Source organism: Mus musculus, chromosome 10 (genome assembly GCF_000001635.26).
Source record: "Mus musculus strain C57BL/6J chromosome 10, GRCm38.p6 C57BL/6J".
Classification (NCBI taxonomy): domain Eukaryota; kingdom Metazoa; phylum Chordata; class Mammalia; order Rodentia; family Muridae; genus Mus; species Mus musculus.
The window spans coordinates 23,773,356-23,789,474 of record NC_000076.6 but is presented as its reverse complement, the minus strand read 5'-3'; the positions used below and the strand labels follow the sequence as shown (position 1 = coordinate 23,789,474).

The following is a 16,119-nucleotide window of genomic DNA, read 5'->3' as shown; positions in this document are numbered from 1 at the left end:
CTATGTTTGCTAGGCCCCGGCATAGTCTCACAAGAGAGAGCTATATCTGGGTCCTTTCAGCAAAATCTTGCTAGTGTATGCAATGGTGTCAGCATTTGGAAGCTGATTATGGGATGGATCCCTGCATATGGCAATCAACCATTTATCTTTTTAAGATCAGTGGTAACTGGCTTTGATTTCTGCTTCGAAGTGGATGTGGCTGGCTATGTGAAGCAGATCCCTGGAGTTAGGCCCTTATTGTGTTCCTGGTCTCCATCTTGGGGATGGCTCAGGTACAGCTATCTGCCAGGAAGGGCCACGCCCCACTGGTTTGTATGTACACTTTCTAGCTCATATTTGTATATATTATGTGACTGCTAGAATGTACTGGGTAAGAGCCACTAACCACTATATGAATTTTCCGCCACCTTTGCCAAGACCTAAAATTGAGAGGCTACTCTTAAAGAGTGTGTGAAATAAGAGAATCTTTATCTAAAACAAAAATCCTCATCACATGGAAAATAACTTCCCTTTGGGTATTAAAATTATTACACAATCAAGATTTAAGGGGGGAGGGGCTCCAGTTGTTAAAAGGGGGTGCTTACTGCTGACAGAAAGGCATTCATTAGGGTGGACTATTAGGACAGAGAGCTGACATCAAAGGTGTGGAGAGTCTGAGCTGGTTGCTACTGTGTTGGAAGCAGCACTAAAACTTAGGCACCAAGCTGAAAGGACTCAGCTGTTTCTTCTTAGTATTTAAATGCAGTAGTTATTTTCCAATTTTACCATCTAGTCTCTTCTGTGAGACTTTTCTTCCGGGAAGAGAACTCTAATATGCTTAACACTTAAATGTTTTCCTTTTTTTGCTTTAGACATTGTCTTCCTGGTAGCCTGGAACTCACAGCTATCCACCTGCCTCTGCTTCTCAGGTGCTGGGATGAAAGTCTTGCAACTTATGTATGGTTTGACACATTAACTTTTAATAGCCTTATACTAAGGAAACTACTTAAACTCTACTTAACCACATTCTTTTCCGACTGTGTAATGTTTCAAAATCACTTCCAAAACAGCCAAAAGGCACGTGTGCCTTCCTGCTCTCTCTTCCTGTCTGAATATTCTTCCTGCACTTACCTGGCTGGAACTCTAGTTAAAACCTCTTTTAAATGCTGCCATAAACTCCAAATCCCCTGCGTTCCCACATCATCTCCACTCCCCAGCACCGTGGCATTCTGGTATGTTACTCTTTGGCTAAAATACTAGCTTTATCTTTTAAAATGCAGACTTTTAAGTGTCCGCCGTCTCTCATCTTTAAAACAGCACCATAGACACTGGCAGAAATACGCCCACAGAAACTAACCACCTATTAAATACTTTTTTGAATTGCAGGGGTAAGGAAGCAAGCATGAGGCTTTAGGGGTGAAACCCAAACGTTTATTGGAAAAGCTAAAACTTCCATCAACTTTCTTATATCCTCATGAAATTCATGAGCCCGACAATGATCACTGTATCCACCAGGTTGGCCATCAGAAGCTCTGGTTGGCTTCGGGGATATCTTCTGAGAGAGATGTCTTGTGTATTTGCTTTGGAAGTAGAAGAGCGAGTGATTCCTTCGAAATTAAAATGCATTTGTCGGCGTAGGCGGGAACTGGCTTTAAGATTCTGGAGTTCCACTCCTGGTAGCCGAATCCTCGGTGGAATTTAGTGACAGATCCACAGTGAGAGTTTAACATGTACCTCAGGGATCCAGTGTCTGCGAAGCTGCGACTCGGGAAAAAAACTAGGGTCATTACCTAAATGTTCATTCAGAACCGGTTGCATTCAGACCGGGATCTGACCTGGCCGCAAGGTCTGCTTAAACACGTTGCAAAGCAGTGGGGTTTGTGATCATACACAAATCACAGCCACTCAGAGAGGCTAAAAACCAAAGGACCAAAATGTGGACACACTCAGCCTAATCGGCCAGTATTGGCAACAGGAAACTTCACGATAAGACGTGGAAAAACTGCTTAAAACAAAGTAATTCAGCAGCGAAGAAAACGGCAGTAGTTTGGCTCCTCTCGTGTTCCGTAGGAGCGGATCGTGGGACCTCTGTGGTCCACGCCCCCTGGGCAAAGGCTGCCCGCTGCGATGCCTGCTAGAAATCCAGCCGCGTTCTTACCACGGACGCTCCTAAAGGCGGAAGTGGAAACTCCTAAGGCACGGCACCACCGGAGCCACCTCTTTAGTGGGAGGAGTTGCACATGCGCACAGAAGTCGAGCGGAGCGCTTAAATACCGTCATGCGGCCACCGCCGGCCTTTTCCCCTGCCGCCGCCGACTTGCGCGGAGGCGGAAGCTCGGGGTGAGTGTGATCCCAGCTCGTGCGCCGGCGATAGCGTGTCTACTGCGCCTTGGCTTCAAAAGTGAAGTACTTGGGTCTTAACGGGCGATTTACTGATGTTTTGTCTTTCAGTGCGTTCAAGATTCGGCGTCACCCGTGATTCACCGCCATGGCCGAGGAAGGGTGAGCGAGTGGGGCGTGGGCCTCCCGCGGGCGGCGCTGGTCTGGGCTTTTCTCCATGCTAGTTCCCCATCCCTAGCCTGCCGAGGGTCCTAACGTCTCTGTCTGCATTCCAGCATAGCTGCTGGAGGTGTAATGGACGTCAACACTGCTCTACAAGAGGTGCTGAAGACCGCCCTCATCCACGATGGCCTAGCACGTGGCATACGCGAAGCTGCCAAAGCCTTAGACAAGTACGTGTCTCAGTCTCAATACTGTGGGGTGTTGCAGCCGGAACAAAGACTGCAGCAGCCAAGGGAAGAGAGCGTGAAGTTCATGCTGTTAGCACAAAAGTTCTGAATGTCATCCGGCCAGCAGGAAACCTAGGAAAAGGTATCAACTCTAGCCCACTTAGGATGTGTGGGTTGCTGTGTGGATCGGGGATGACGAGCAGTAGTTTTGTAAAGCTACAGTGTTTGCATGATGACTTGAATTGTCGGATACCCCTTCACCCCGTTCATGGGTGAGAAACAGCTAGTCTGACAAACCTGTAGCTCGTGGGGATAGATAGTCCGGTAGTTTTGCTAGAAGATGGAAAAGGGGGGGGCATCATTATTTAGTTTGCAAATACTTAAACGACAATATTGTGGTGTCGGGGAAATCTAGCTATATCCGGGAGACTTGAGAACATGCATGGTTTATTAGGCTTATGCACGTGTATTCTACTGTTTGAGGTAAAGTCAGGTGATTTTGGATGCTGTTGTGAATATTTACAGTGCTTCCTGCACAGGACTGCTTTGGATCAGCTTTCAAGTTGGAAATACCCTGAAAGTGGTCATAGTTTCCTTTGGCCATAAATAGGTTTCCTATTATAATGTGTGGTATTGGTATCTAAGTTTGTACAGGGAAAGTGAATGGCTAGTCTGCAGTTTGGTACAGTAAATCCTGTGTGGTCAGGTTTACTAGCACAGTGAAGACCCTTGAAGGTTTCACCTTTGAGTTTTGCATTTTAGGCGCCAAGCCCATCTGTGTGTGCTCGCATCCAACTGTGATGAGCCCATGTATGTCAAGCTGGTGGAGGCACTTTGTGCTGAGCACCAAATCAACCTGATAAAGGTAAGCCTTAGTGATAATGGTGTTGAGCCACAGGCACCAGCACTAACTTGCATGGTAGTTTTGATGATTTTCACGTGGGCTGTACATGATGAAAACAGTCTCCCTCTTCTGAATCTCGCTGAGGAAACTGCACGTCACCCTCCTGAAACAGCCACCCTGGGAATGTTGAGGGTCAGCTTTTACTAGTTTCAATCCTTGTTAGTAATTGCTTTTGTCTTTGATAGGTTGATGACAACAAGAAACTAGGGGAATGGGTAGGCCTCTGTAAAATCGATCGAGAGGGCAAACCACGGAAGGTGGTTGGTTGCAGTTGCGTAGTGGTTAAGGTAAGTCTTGCTTTTCTCTTTAAAATGTTGATGGCCCTTTAGTGGAAACAAGTTTTAAAGACAAGATTTAAACCTTCTGTAAAGATAAGCCATCATTTGAAAGCCAGCCAATTAATCTGCTTATCTCAATGTTTCTGCAGAAATTTAGAAAGGGCTGGCAATATTAATGCCATGGTACGAGCCTTAGGGGCAGCTGAAGCCTTTAAGGTCCCTGAAAGTGGCTACAGTATTATTGGGAAGACTGAATCAAATAGCTGATCGGAATTTAATACTGAAAGTAATTCGCATTTAATTTTTTTAAGGACTATGGCAAAGAATCTCAGGCCAAGGATGTCATCGAGGAATACTTCAAGTGCAAGAAATAAATAAATTTTGGCTGATTTTTCTCTTGTATTTCTTGTTTGCTGGTATAAAATGGGATGTGCTTACTCAGGTGATAGTGGATTGGAAGTACCTGTCTGCTCTTACTATTTTCGTTGGGTAAATGACTGCCAAGGCTACATACACAACTAAAATTGGGCTTTGGGCTTAGTATTTTTGATGGACAAAGGAGACGCATCAAAGCTTTAAACTGGAGAACACAGGCCTCAGAATTAGGCACACTGGGCAGCCAGAACTATAGATAATTGCTAAAATTTCTGGTTACATGCCATGACAGGTTGAGAGGTAAATTACACTGAGTAGATATCCAGGGTTGGTAATAACGGTACAAGGTTAGATTGGGGTAGAAAGATGGATTAGAGGGTTAAGTGTGGGGGAAGATTTGGGACTCAGGTTCCCCAGGGGTAAATGTAGACATGCTTAAATTTCTGAACCCTGTTTGCATCCAAGTCCTAATTTTCTAGTGTTCTAGTTGGTTAGAAAGGCTTAGAAATCTGTAGTGATGAGGGATTCTTAAGCAGCGTTATGGGACAGTTTGCATGAACCTTCTGTTGCTAGCACTTAGTGACAGTTAAAAATATCAGTTGTAGTTTTGCTTTCAAAGTGTCTGGTTTTAGGAAATGTGTCAAGGAAACTATTTGATGGTATAGTGTATCCATAAGCTGTTAGCCTTTTTTTAGATAAAGCAAGAAACTCAAGACCTTCAGAAAAGAACTAGACCAGCTACAAGTGTGCTAACAATAACTTCTGGAGTCAACTTGGGATGTTCAAGCATCAAGCTCAGGTTAGATTTGGCAGTAAGCACCTCCCAATGACTTGTGGGAATATTTGAGGTGTGTGCAGTCTGTCAGCAGAGGGTAGGAGGCTAAGGCTGGCACCATGTTCAAGATGTCTCCAAGGGAATGGGATGGAGCTGTGCTGCCTACAGTTACTTGGGAAAGAGACTTTAGGAATCCTGTGAAAGGAGAGGAAAAAAGCTTGTTAAAAAATGTAGGGGGGGCGCCTTGTGTCACTGCTAGAATTCGTGCCAGCCTGCCATTATGCTGGCTTGAGAAGTCCTGCAATATTCTAGTTCCCATGTCATTTTGTCAGTTGGAATTTTATAGGTTAAATATATTGACAACTACCAATTGGAACAATTTGTTTCAGCATTTACTAGTGTTTAATTGCACTGACAAAGGAATTAGGAACATGGGTTTTTATTTTTGATCTCATGTCTTGGTCTCATGGTGTAGCTGGCCTAAAATTTATGTTCTGAAATAAGTTCTCTAGAAGTGGCTTTCCTCTACAAATATACAATCTCATTTCCCATTACCCTAATCAGAAAGAATGGCTCTAATCAGATCCCTCTAACCAATTAGATTCTTTGGTAGTTTTTATCCTTTTAGATCAGTATTCATAGCTGGAGGCATCAGCAAATATTAGTGTTTTAAGGGTTAAGAGCCCTTGTTTTGCCGAGGACCTGTGATTGCCAGCACCCCAGTCTTATTGCAACAAGGATTTAAAATGAAAGGTGAATATGGTTAGGTACTACCTGTAAACTTGGGGGTTTTATTTTTGTCACTTAGGGATGTTACCACATATCCATATGTTTTTCTACAGTTGTGTATGCGGTGTATGTATATGGGTGTGTGCATTAGGAGGCCAAAAGGATGCTTTTTCTGTTTATTCCTTTGAGACTTGTTGAATCTGGAACTAGGCTACCTCCAGTAATCCCCAGTCATACTCCTGTATGACTCACACAGATGTGCAGGCACTCCCACTTTTTAAAGTGGGTACTGAGGATTCAAACTCAAGTTCTGCTTGCATACAGAGCAGTCAACTACTTCCCCAGCCACATCTTTGTCCAAAAGAATCAAGAGTGTTGAGGGCTTACTGTCAGAATGTTTTAATGTTTTAGCCTTTGTTGCAGAATCCACACTCCAGAGCTGATGAAGGGTTCTGTGTAGTGGTGGAAGGTGTTTCACTAGGATCTCCCTTATCCTCGGTATTATGTCCGTCCCTATTCTGTATGTTATATAAATTGCAGAAGGTTCTAGAGAAGCCCTGCTAGGGGAATGGGCAAGGGCTGGGTGTGCTGGGAGATTTAATCACATTAGCTCTGATCAGCATCAGCCATTGCAGTCTGGTGTGGTGCTTAAGATGAGAGGTGCTTGGGATTGGGTTAATTTGTTCATGGCCTTTATTCTAAGGCTGAATTGCTTTCCACCCTTTTTCATGTCCTGGCAACAAGTCAGTCACAGCCTGGGTCTCTTTCAGGCTAGTATGGTGCCAAGCTGTCTCAATTTCTCTTTTCTCCAACTCCACTCTAGGGAACAGGGCAAAGAAACATATCCAATCACTCTAGGAGTCTGAACAAATAATTTTAAAAGTTATTTTAAGACCCAGGAATAGTAAAAAAAAAAAAAAGTTAAAAAGAAAAAAAGTGAATTCAGGGAAACTATTTTTACACTGCAATAATTTTTTCTTGAACCATGGTTATTGCGAGTGACGTGAAAATCCATTACAAACCTAGTATTTGTCCTTTTATTTTCCATTTCAGCTCAACCCCCCTCATTGACATTTAAAACTGAACATAAAAGTTCTGTTTGAGCCGGGCGTGGTGGCGCACGCCTTTAATCCCAGCACTTGGGAGGCAGAGGCAGGCGGATTTCTGAGTTCAAGGCCAGCCTGGTCTACACAGTGAATTCCAGGGCTGTACAGAGAAACCCTGTCTCGAAAAACTAAAAAAAAAAAAAAAGTTCTGTTTGTACCCGGTTAGCTTGTTAGAGAAATAACTGAGTAAAAGGCCTGTGATACTTCACATTGCTGTCACCAGGTTAAAGGAGCAAAAGGTGTAAAAAATAAGTGACTGAGATCCATAGGGCAATATAAACTGTTAACATGTAAAATGACACAAGTTTTTAAAAACTTTCCTTTTCTGGACTTGATGCTGGGTAAACATAGGAATTCCAAGGCAGATACTTTGCTAAGTGAGCATTTGCTGTGGCTTGCCAGAGTCCTTATCAAATTCGGGGTGGGAAGTCTTACATTATGTCAGTGCCTCACAGAGGAACACAGATAATGCCTAGAAGAAACTGAAGCTTCTAAGTCCTTTCAAATGACTAGTTTGAAATAAAATCTTGGGTCAATAATAGTCTAAATTTTGTCATGTAGGGACTTAACACTTGAGTGTTACGGTCTGTCTGGTATTTAGGTCTGGTTAGTTTTGGTGTGTAATTTCAACATTTGTAGGTTATTTCAGGTGTGTTTATTTTTACTTTAGGTATTTTGCCTGCATGTTTGTGTGTCATGTGCTTGCCTGGAGTCCATGTAGGCCAGAAGAGGGCATTGGAGTCTCTGGAACCAGAGTTAAGCATACATGGTTGTCCATTGCCATGTGGGTAATAAACCCAGATCCTCTGGAAGAGCAACAGGTGCTCTTAACCACTGACCCATCTCCCCAGCTCTGCAATTCTTAAAGTTAAAATTAAAAGTTAATACTAAAAAATTAGGAGAAAAAAGGCAGGAAAGGCAAAAAGAAGTGTTTGGGCCATGATAACTAGTTAAAATTTTTCTTTGTTCCTTTTACCGATTTTCTTCCTTTGCTACTAGAACACAAGTTGAAAGTAAGCAGGAAGCTGAGTATTATCAGATTTGCTTGAATGCCATTGAATAGAGCCCACACAGCTGCTTTCTCCAACCTCTTATTGAAGAAGCTCGATCATTTCTAGCCCAGATGTGTATGGTAGTTACTATGCTAAGAGAAAATTTCAGGGCAGTAAAATATAATTCCCTACTTGTATAATTGAACTCTCCTCACAAGGCTTGGAGATGTGGAGTTAGGAGCAGAAACAGGAAGGCAGTGTGTATGCTGATTCAGTTCTCTGAACCTTGGCTAGACTTAGATGAAAAGCTCTCATTAAATTTCAAGCATCCACCATTAATCTTTGTCAATTAAAAATAAAAGTTTTAAAAGCCAGCTTGTGTGAGAAATGCGAACATTTATTTAAGAAAGACAGAATTATACATTGATATTTATAATGCTGTGGTGCTTTGAACATGCTCGGCCTGGGAAGGGACACCATTAGGAGGACTCCTTGGAGGACTTATGTCATTGTGGGTGTGGCCTCTGAGGCTCTGGTGCTCAAGCTCCACCCAGTGGAAAGAGGACCTTCTAACTGGCTGCCTTTGAATCAAGGTGTAAAACTTTCAGCTCCTCTAGCACCATATCTACCTGAACGCTGCCATGTTTCCCACTATGAAAATAATGGCCTGAACCTCTGAAACTCTACGCCAGCCCCAATTAAATGTTGTCCTTTATAAGAGTTGCCTTGGTCATGATGTCTGTTCACAGCAATGAAACACTAAAACAAAAACTTTACTTAAATTGGGGGGCGGGGGGAGTCTGTGAGAAATGGAGATCCTCACCTCATATTAGCATTGGAGACAGTTTATTTTGCAACTCTGCACACTCAGGCATCAGCCCAGAAGAGCGGGTGTGGCAATGTAGCACAGAGAACAGTTTCTGAAGCAAACACATGACTCTTGTCCCTTCTCTCATCACTGAGGAATCACAAGAGACAACCTTAAATGCAACCAAGATCCCATTCTTCCCTGTGGAATTTACATTTTTTTTGTTTGTTTGTTTCACAGTAGAAACATTGACTATGTTATTTCTTGTTTTACATCCTGTTTATTTTAAGGTTTATCAGCTAATGACTTTGCAGGTAAGCTTAACTCTTAGTAGTTTTTGACTCTAAACTCTGGTTTTGGGTGGGTGGGAAATAGTTAGACTAGTAGGCATTAGCAAGGGTCATTTTGGACCAAAGCTGGCTGGGGGTTCCTTAGAAAATGAACCACCCTCAGGGCAGTGATGGTGCACGCCTTTAATCCCAGCACTTGGGAGGCAGAGGCAGGCAGGTTTCTGAGTTCAGGGCCAGCCTGGTCTACAGAGTGAGTTCCAGGACAGCCAGGACTACACAGAGTAACCCTGTCTCGAAAAAACTTAAAAAAACAAACCTAAAAAAAAAAAAAAAAAGGAAAAGAAAAAAGAAAATGAACCACCAGATGGTATTTCTTACACTTTTCAACGTATATATGATATGGACATAAAGTGCTGAACAGTTGAGCAAGGGCCGTTTTAACTTTGCTCTATGATTCTGAAATGTGGAGTTTGTATTTCTTTCTTGATAACAGCAGCTAGATAATCAGGCAGGGGCATACATCCTTTATCATGACATTTTGCTAAGGAATTATATTGTTCTATGCTTAATTTTAGTTTTTTGAAGAGAGTATAGAACAAAGGGGACTCGTAATCCTAGGATTTATCAGAGACTAACTATGTGCTAGAGGGTTATATCTATTGCGATCCCTCTCAAAGTTAGCTTTAAGCAAAATGACACAAGTGTCAAGCAGTTAGAGCTAACGATTACAATAATTCTTAGAATTGCATCTCAGGGAGGGCCTTTAATGCTGTCACCTAAAATAAACCTGAAGTAAAACTAGATGGGAACTGTAGGCAGTTCGTTCTCAGGGATGGCTGCCCTGCCTCTCATCATTGGTTGGCTTATTTTCTGCAGGTAATTGTATGACCTGACCAAACTTGGACATTCCCATTTTTCCTTGGAAAAGACACTTGTTCTTGCTTAAAGCTTTAGGTCTAAGATTTCCCATTGCAGACTCTGACTGCGTTTACAACTCAGTCGTTTTAAACTTTTTTTTTTCATTTAATATTCAAAACTCAAGTGTATTTTTTGTTTTGTTTTTGAGACAGACTCTGGTTTCCCAAGCTGGCCTTGAGCTAACAAAAGAACACACAATACAAGACTTAAGACAAAGCCGGACAGCTTCAGGTGGGAGTCAGGGGTCTCAGAAGTTCAAGGTTAATCTTCGCCATGTAACAAGTTTGTGGATGGTCTATGGGAGACCTGGTTTCAAAACAGATAAACTCTAAAGCCCATTCTTTTCTAAGATTCAAGACAATTTTCATCTTGTTTTGAGATACTATGTAGCCTTGGCTTGCTTGGTACTCACTGTAGACCAGGCTGTCTTCCAGCTCATAAAGATCTGCCTGCCCCTTCCTTCTGAGTGCAGGGATTAAAAGTTGACAGGAGCCTGATATAGCTGTCTCCTGAGAGGCTCTGCCAGAGCCTGACCAATACAGATATGGATGCTTTCAGCCCACCATTGGACTGAGCACAGGGTCCCTAGTAGAGGAGTTAGAGGAAGGACTGAAGGAACTGAAGGGGTTTGCAGCCCCATAGTAAGAACAACAATATCAACCAACTAGACCCCCACAGAGCTCCCAAGGTCTAAACCACCAACTAAAGAGTACTCATGGAGGGTGGGACCCATGGCGACAGCCGCATATGTAGCAGAGGATGGCCTTGTCAGGCATCAATGGGAGGAGAGGCCCTTGGTCCTGTGAAGGCTGGATGCCCCAGTGTAGGGGAATGCCAGGGTGGGGAGGTGGGAGTGGGTGGCCGAGCACCCTCATAGAAGCACGGGGAGGGGGTGGGATGGAGGTTTGCCCAGGGGAAACAGGAAAAAGGGATAACATTTAAAATGTAAATAAATAACCAATAAAATTTCTTTAAAAAGTTGTGTCAGCATGTTCCACTCAAGGCAATCTTTGTAACTGTGAGTCCCAGTAAAATCAAGAGTCACCGTCAGCAGAACCAGTAGCACATAGCAAACATTCCTATTATAAAACTAAGAGGCAGGAGGATGCCCAGCATAGACTAGGACTACCACTCAGCAAGCAGTCCACAAACTGTAGCTCCTGCCGAATATTCAGGGGCTATGGGGTTTCTTTTAGGGCTTTTGGTAGCCCATACCTCCTAACTCCCCCCTCATTCCTCCTGCAAACATCTCAAACATGTACAAATCTGCCCACATACCTCACAGCCATGGCCCCCCATTTTGGTACCCTACCCCACCCCACCCCATTTTTTGTATTAGTTACCTTCATTGTGATAAAGTATCGGACAGAAGTGACTTAAGTAACTTTGACTCAGAGTTTGCAAGGACATGGACCATCATGGTGATCAAGGCTCCGTAGCACAGGTTCTGCTTGTAGCACTGCTGTTACATCTCAACATGTTAGGAAGCAGAAATGGTTGAAATATTGATCAGAACAATATTCCAAAGAAAAGACAACGGTGCTGTTTTCGCAGGCACTCAGAATGCAAAAGTTACAGCATCAGTGAGACTTGCATCAAGAAGGTCCCAGAACAAACAAAAACAACCAATGAGACCAGGCAATGTGTATCAGGGTCATATTCTTTGTGTGGAGCTCCTGCATGGGCTATCGGCTATGCACGACATTATGAAAGTAGGACCAGAGGTTGATGGAGACCTCAGGACTTATAAAATGCCAGAAATGTGGGGTGTCTGCAGAAATGGAATAAAACTACTCAAGCAAGAAGCCATGCATGCTGCAGGGAGTAGGGATTTTTGGGTGGGGTTATCAAGGCCTGAGGTGTCTGAGATGGTGCCACCTCAAGCCCTGAATGATGTCTGTCCTGCTGGGTTTAGATAAAGATTCTAAAACATCTCTAGAATACAGCCTAAAAATATAAAACTTAAAACAAACTTATCATGGCATTGTCATATTGAAAAGAGTTTCTCATAATCCTTTTGAGAATAACTTTATTACGTTCTACATAGTGAACAGAAGGTGGCAGCATTGCTTCAGCAGTTAAAAAAGTTTCCATCCCCTTTGAAAAGGCATGGGGTAGGGTCGGACTGGGGGTGGGGGTGGGGGTGACTGATAGAGTCTCCACAGCAGGTGTGTGGAGCAGAGAACTGCCCCGTGTTCCTGTGTAGGGTATGTAGAAAGAAAACACAAAGTAGGATTGCTCAATGCCTCTAAACACTGCACATATTTTTCTGTGTATTTTTCAGGGTAACAGGACCTCCTTCCCTGTAAAAATGAAATGGGTCAGATGCTGAGCTTTTTATGAGATTTAGAAAGCCGTGCATAGCTCTATAGCGGTGGGAGCTTTAATCTCTGTTTTCATAGACTGGTAATTTTCTAAGAATAAGAGATGTTGGAGTGACCTCGTGGCACAATGGTAGCACGTCTGACTCCAGATCAGAAGGTTGCGTGTTCAAATCACGTCGGGGTCATGAATACCTGTTTGGGGGCTGGTGAGATGGCTCAGTGGGTAAGAGCACCCGACTGCTCTTCCGAAGGTCCAGAGTTCAAATCCCAGCAACCACATGGTGGCTCACAACCATCCGTAACGAGATCTGACTCCCTCTTCTGGAGTGTCTGAAGACAGCTATAATGTACTTCCATATAATAAATAAATAAATCTTTAAAAAAAAAAAAAGAGATGTTGGTCTTTACTTCTTCTCAGAAGTTTAAGGAGATATTATTATGATTAGTAGGGACTTGGATCTCAGGTAGGTAGGCATGCAGATATGGTGTGAGTGATCGATGCACATTTGTGTTAACAGAGCCAGGAAACAGCAGCAGGCTAGAAAGTCACTGGCCTTGTGCTGGCAGGCTGTTTGTACCTCTTTTTGGGGAGTCAACATGTATATTTACATCCATACTCAATATCACTCTGTATCAGCAGCTCAGCCTGTGGGTTATAACCCCAACATCAGACATCCTGCAATCCGATATTTAAATTACAATTCATAACACTAGCAAAATTTCAGTTATGAAGTAGTAACTAAATACATTGAAGCTTGGGGTCACCACATGAGAAACTGTATTAATGGGCTGTAGGAGTAGGAAGTCTGAGAACCACTATACTATATATGCACTGGAACACTGTAAAGTGCACATGTAAGTAAGCACATATGTCTTATGTGCAAAGATTTTCTAACCTTTCTTTGTTTTTGTCATTAATTTTGACCAGTTGCCGGATGAGTTTCTGGAAAATAAAATTTATTGGCTAAGAGGAGAAAATGAAGGCCCACATAGATATTTTCTGGATGTCTGTATTAAAAAGGGGGCAGGTATTGGAAAGCCACCTTTATCTTCATTTTAAAATTTTATGTTCTTGTGTATTGAGAGACTCTATGTTTAATGATGGCTACTGTGTCTGACGACCTAATTGATCCTGGGAAACACATGGTAGAAGGAGAAACTCACCTTTGCAAATGCCGTCTCCCCTTAACTACCTATTTAACTAACTAACTAACTAACTGACTAAACAAAGTTGTTATTAGAAGACCACCTTGTATGTTGTAGTGGTTTGAAAATGCTTGACCCAGGGAGTGGTACCATTAGGAGGTGTGGCCTTGTTAGAGTAGGTGTGCCCTGGTTGGAAGAAGTGTGCCACTGTGGGGGTGGACTTTGAGACCTTTCTTCTAGCCACATGGGAGACAGTCTTCTGTCTGCCTTCAGAACAAGATGTAGAACTCTCAGCTCCTCCCATGCCATGCCTGCCTGGACACTGCCATGCTTCCTACCATGATGATAATGGACTGAACCTCAGAACCTGTAAGCCAGCCCAAATTAAATGTTGTCCTTCATAAAAGTTGTCTTGGTCATGGTATCTCTTCATAGCAATAAGACCCTACAACACATGTGTTAGGCAAGCTATACCCCAGCCTCAAGTCCTGTTTCAATATTATGTCTTCAAGTGTTACCTTTAAAAGACGGATTTATTTTACTCATTTGAATTAACATTTGAACTTTAATTTCCTCATGTCTACTTATTATTTGATCTGAGCAATGATTGCTTTTTAAAATCCTATTTTGAGAAAGCAGCCTTTTATAATGACATACATTGACTGTGTGTACTAGACAGAACATTTTATTAGTATGCTAATTCATTTTCCATCAAAAGCAGAAGCTATCACATACATAAATATAGCATTTATGGGTTCACTACAGTCCTGAAAGTGGGCTTGGAAGGTATTACTTGGTGGCTTATATCACTGGCAGGGTTAATATACAAGAAATAATGAGTCGAGTGTAAGCTTGAATAAGTGAAAACCACGGATGTTTAATAATGTAGTCAGAGGTTTATTCTGGGCTCTATAAATACTGTGGGGCATATATGATCTTAAAACCTATTACTTCACTTTCCTTTTACATATGCCAGGTCTCCTCAGCAATTAACTGTGACAAAGGCACTGGTAACAGTTTTCATGGACTTTTAAGTTGGCCTATTGCATAAAAGATTCTTGGTAGTTGTAGGGCTCATCCCGGGGCTTCAGATCAGTTCTCAGGCAATTCTTACATTGTTTGCAACAGTCCACTTGAAACGTGGTGCCTTGGAGAGGGGAATTAAATTGTATTAAAAATATCTATGTGTTGTATGTCTGTCTTTCCTTATGGCTGTCTGCCTAGCTGCTTGTGGCACACATTGGCTTTACAATCAAAGCTACAAGTCCTGATTTTACCATTTTGCCGTTGTGAGACAACAGAGTTCAATTTCTAGGAATCCAATGTTTTTATTTAAGATGGTGAAGATAATAGTTGTCTTCCAGTGTTCTATGAGACATAGCTGGGATGTTATTATGTAGTATTTGGTTCAGTATCTGGGGCATAAATGGTAGTGGTTATCTGATGATACAGAATTATTGTAGTGGATATGTATGTATGTGTATATATATATGTGTATATATGTATATGTATATATGTATATATATGTATATATGTATATATATATAATACCTTAAAATAATATCATTGGGTTATGTTTTGACAAAACATAACCTATATAAAGATAGTTTTCAGATCTGTTAAAACTCAGATAGCCCCAGAGGAGTATGTTACAACTATTATTTACACAGTGCTTGAGACAATATATTTGTGTAACCTTCTCAAAAAAGGTTTATAAATAGCTTTCATAGGCATGGACTTTATTAGGGTCCCAGTCCTGAGGGGTCCATAGAATCTGCTCTAAAGACTGTTTAGGACGATTATGGGAAACTGCTCTGCCTCGTGAGAGTTTGTGCCTGTTCAGATCCCCACACGTGGCTTCAGCTCTCGACTATGGCTTTGTGCCCCTGGAGCTCACATGCTTGTTAAGAGCTGACTGTGACCACTGGGAGCTCTGGTCCTCTGCACAGCATTATACAGAACACCACACAGACCCTACATAGCACAATGCTTTATTATTTCTGTAGGATTTTTTTTCTTTATAACTATTTAAAAAACAAAATGAAGGCTGGCAGGAAGGCTCGATCATTCCACTAAGGCCAATGGCCAGAGTTCCGTGCCCGGGACTCACGTGCTCGAAGGAGGGAACTGACCTCTGCGAGTTGGCCTCTGACCTCCACATGCACCATGGCATGTGCACATCCCTGCCCTTGTACAGGTAAATAGTTAACATATATAATTCTTTACTATTCAGTTTCTAATTGCTAGTTCTTTAGTGTTCAGTTGATATGTTTCTTTCCATCTGGACATATTTTGAGCACCGAGGCTCGTCCTGTTCGTGAGTCTCATACTTCTTCTGCCCATTCTTCCCTCTTCTGACTCCTTGGCTCATCCCGTATCCACACAGCTGCATATCTAATATGAAACAATCAGATCGCTCTTGCCTAGGCCCTGTGCTCTGTTTTTGTTCTGCCTCTCGCGACTTGGAGTTACTTCAGCATAGTGCCTTCTCAGAAATTCTTTACACCTTCTCCTGTGGCCCCTGGTGATTTATATGGGGCAGAACCGCACGGTCAATCATTGCTTCTCAACTTTCTCGACTCCTGAGAAACTGCACTGGGCAGTTGATTGTTCCTACTTCAGTGGAGTACTTTTTTCCACTGTCTTTTAGAACACTGTAGTCTTCTCTCTGTTTTGTTTGTTGCTTTGTTTTCTTGATTTTTTCCCCTGCTTTGTTGACTTCTTTCAACAAAGATTACATTCTTTCTTCAATTACATTACTGATTT

General features: G+C 42.4%; 1 protein-coding gene and 4 non-coding genes across 7 annotated transcripts; all 5 read left to right on the top strand.

Moving 5' to 3' along the window:
• Nucleotides 1–2,091: 2,091 nt before the first annotated feature.
• On the top strand, nt 2,092–4,292 carry Rps12 (ribosomal protein S12). Of its 3 annotated transcripts, none has more exons than XR_003948630.1 (6): nt 2,092–2,319; nt 2,431–2,481; nt 2,595–2,850; nt 3,471–3,573; nt 3,798–3,899; nt 4,202–4,292. XR_003948630.1 is itself a non-coding variant. In NM_011295.6 (6 exons), exons 2-6 carry the CDS (start codon nt 2,468–2,470, stop codon nt 4,262–4,264), a joined length of 399 nt encoding a protein of 132 aa, NP_035425.2. In that variant the 5' UTR covers nt 2,266–2,319; nt 2,431–2,467; the 3' UTR covers nt 4,265–4,292. The 3 variants fall into 3 exon arrangements, 2 of the variants coding, with proteins under 2 accessions (XP_030100822.1, NP_035425.2); NM_011295.6 differs by having other exon boundaries at nt 2,266–2,319; nt 2,595–2,711; XM_030244962.1 differs by lacking the exons at nt 3,798–3,899; nt 4,202–4,292 and having other exon boundaries at nt 3,471–3,575.
• On the top strand, nt 2,932–3,005 carry LOC115487513. Its single transcript, XR_003949079.1, has one exon. It is a non-coding gene; the product is annotated as a small nucleolar RNA SNORD101 (small nucleolar RNA).
• Snord100 (small nucleolar RNA, C/D box 100) lies at nt 3,654–3,721 on the top strand. Its single transcript, NR_037681.2, has one exon. It is a non-coding gene; the product is annotated as a small nucleolar RNA, C/D box 100 (small nucleolar RNA).
• Nucleotides 4,024–4,128, top strand: Snora33 (small nucleolar RNA, H/ACA box 33). The gene has a single exon (NR_037680.1). It is a non-coding gene; the product is annotated as a small nucleolar RNA, H/ACA box 33 (small nucleolar RNA).
• An 8,028-nt stretch (nt 4,293–12,320) lies between the features above and the next one.
• Nucleotides 12,321–12,392, top strand: n-TWcca1. The gene has a single exon. It is a non-coding gene; the product is annotated as a tRNA-Trp (tRNA).
• The last annotated feature ends 3,727 nt before the right edge of the window (nt 12,393–16,119 follow it).

Coding starts and splice junctions, on each gene's coding strand:
- Rps12 (XM_030244962.1), top strand. CDS start 2,107: ATGCCTGCTAGAAATCCAGCCGCGTTCTTACCACGGACGCTCCTAAAG. Junction 2,482..2,594: donor ACCGCCATGGCCGAGGAAGG/GTGAGCGAGTGG, acceptor TCTGCATTCCAG/CATAGCTGCTGGAGGTGTAA. Junction 2,851..3,470: donor AGCAGGAAACCTAGGAAAAG/GTATCAACTCTA, acceptor TTTGCATTTTAG/GCGCCAAGCCCATCTGTGTG.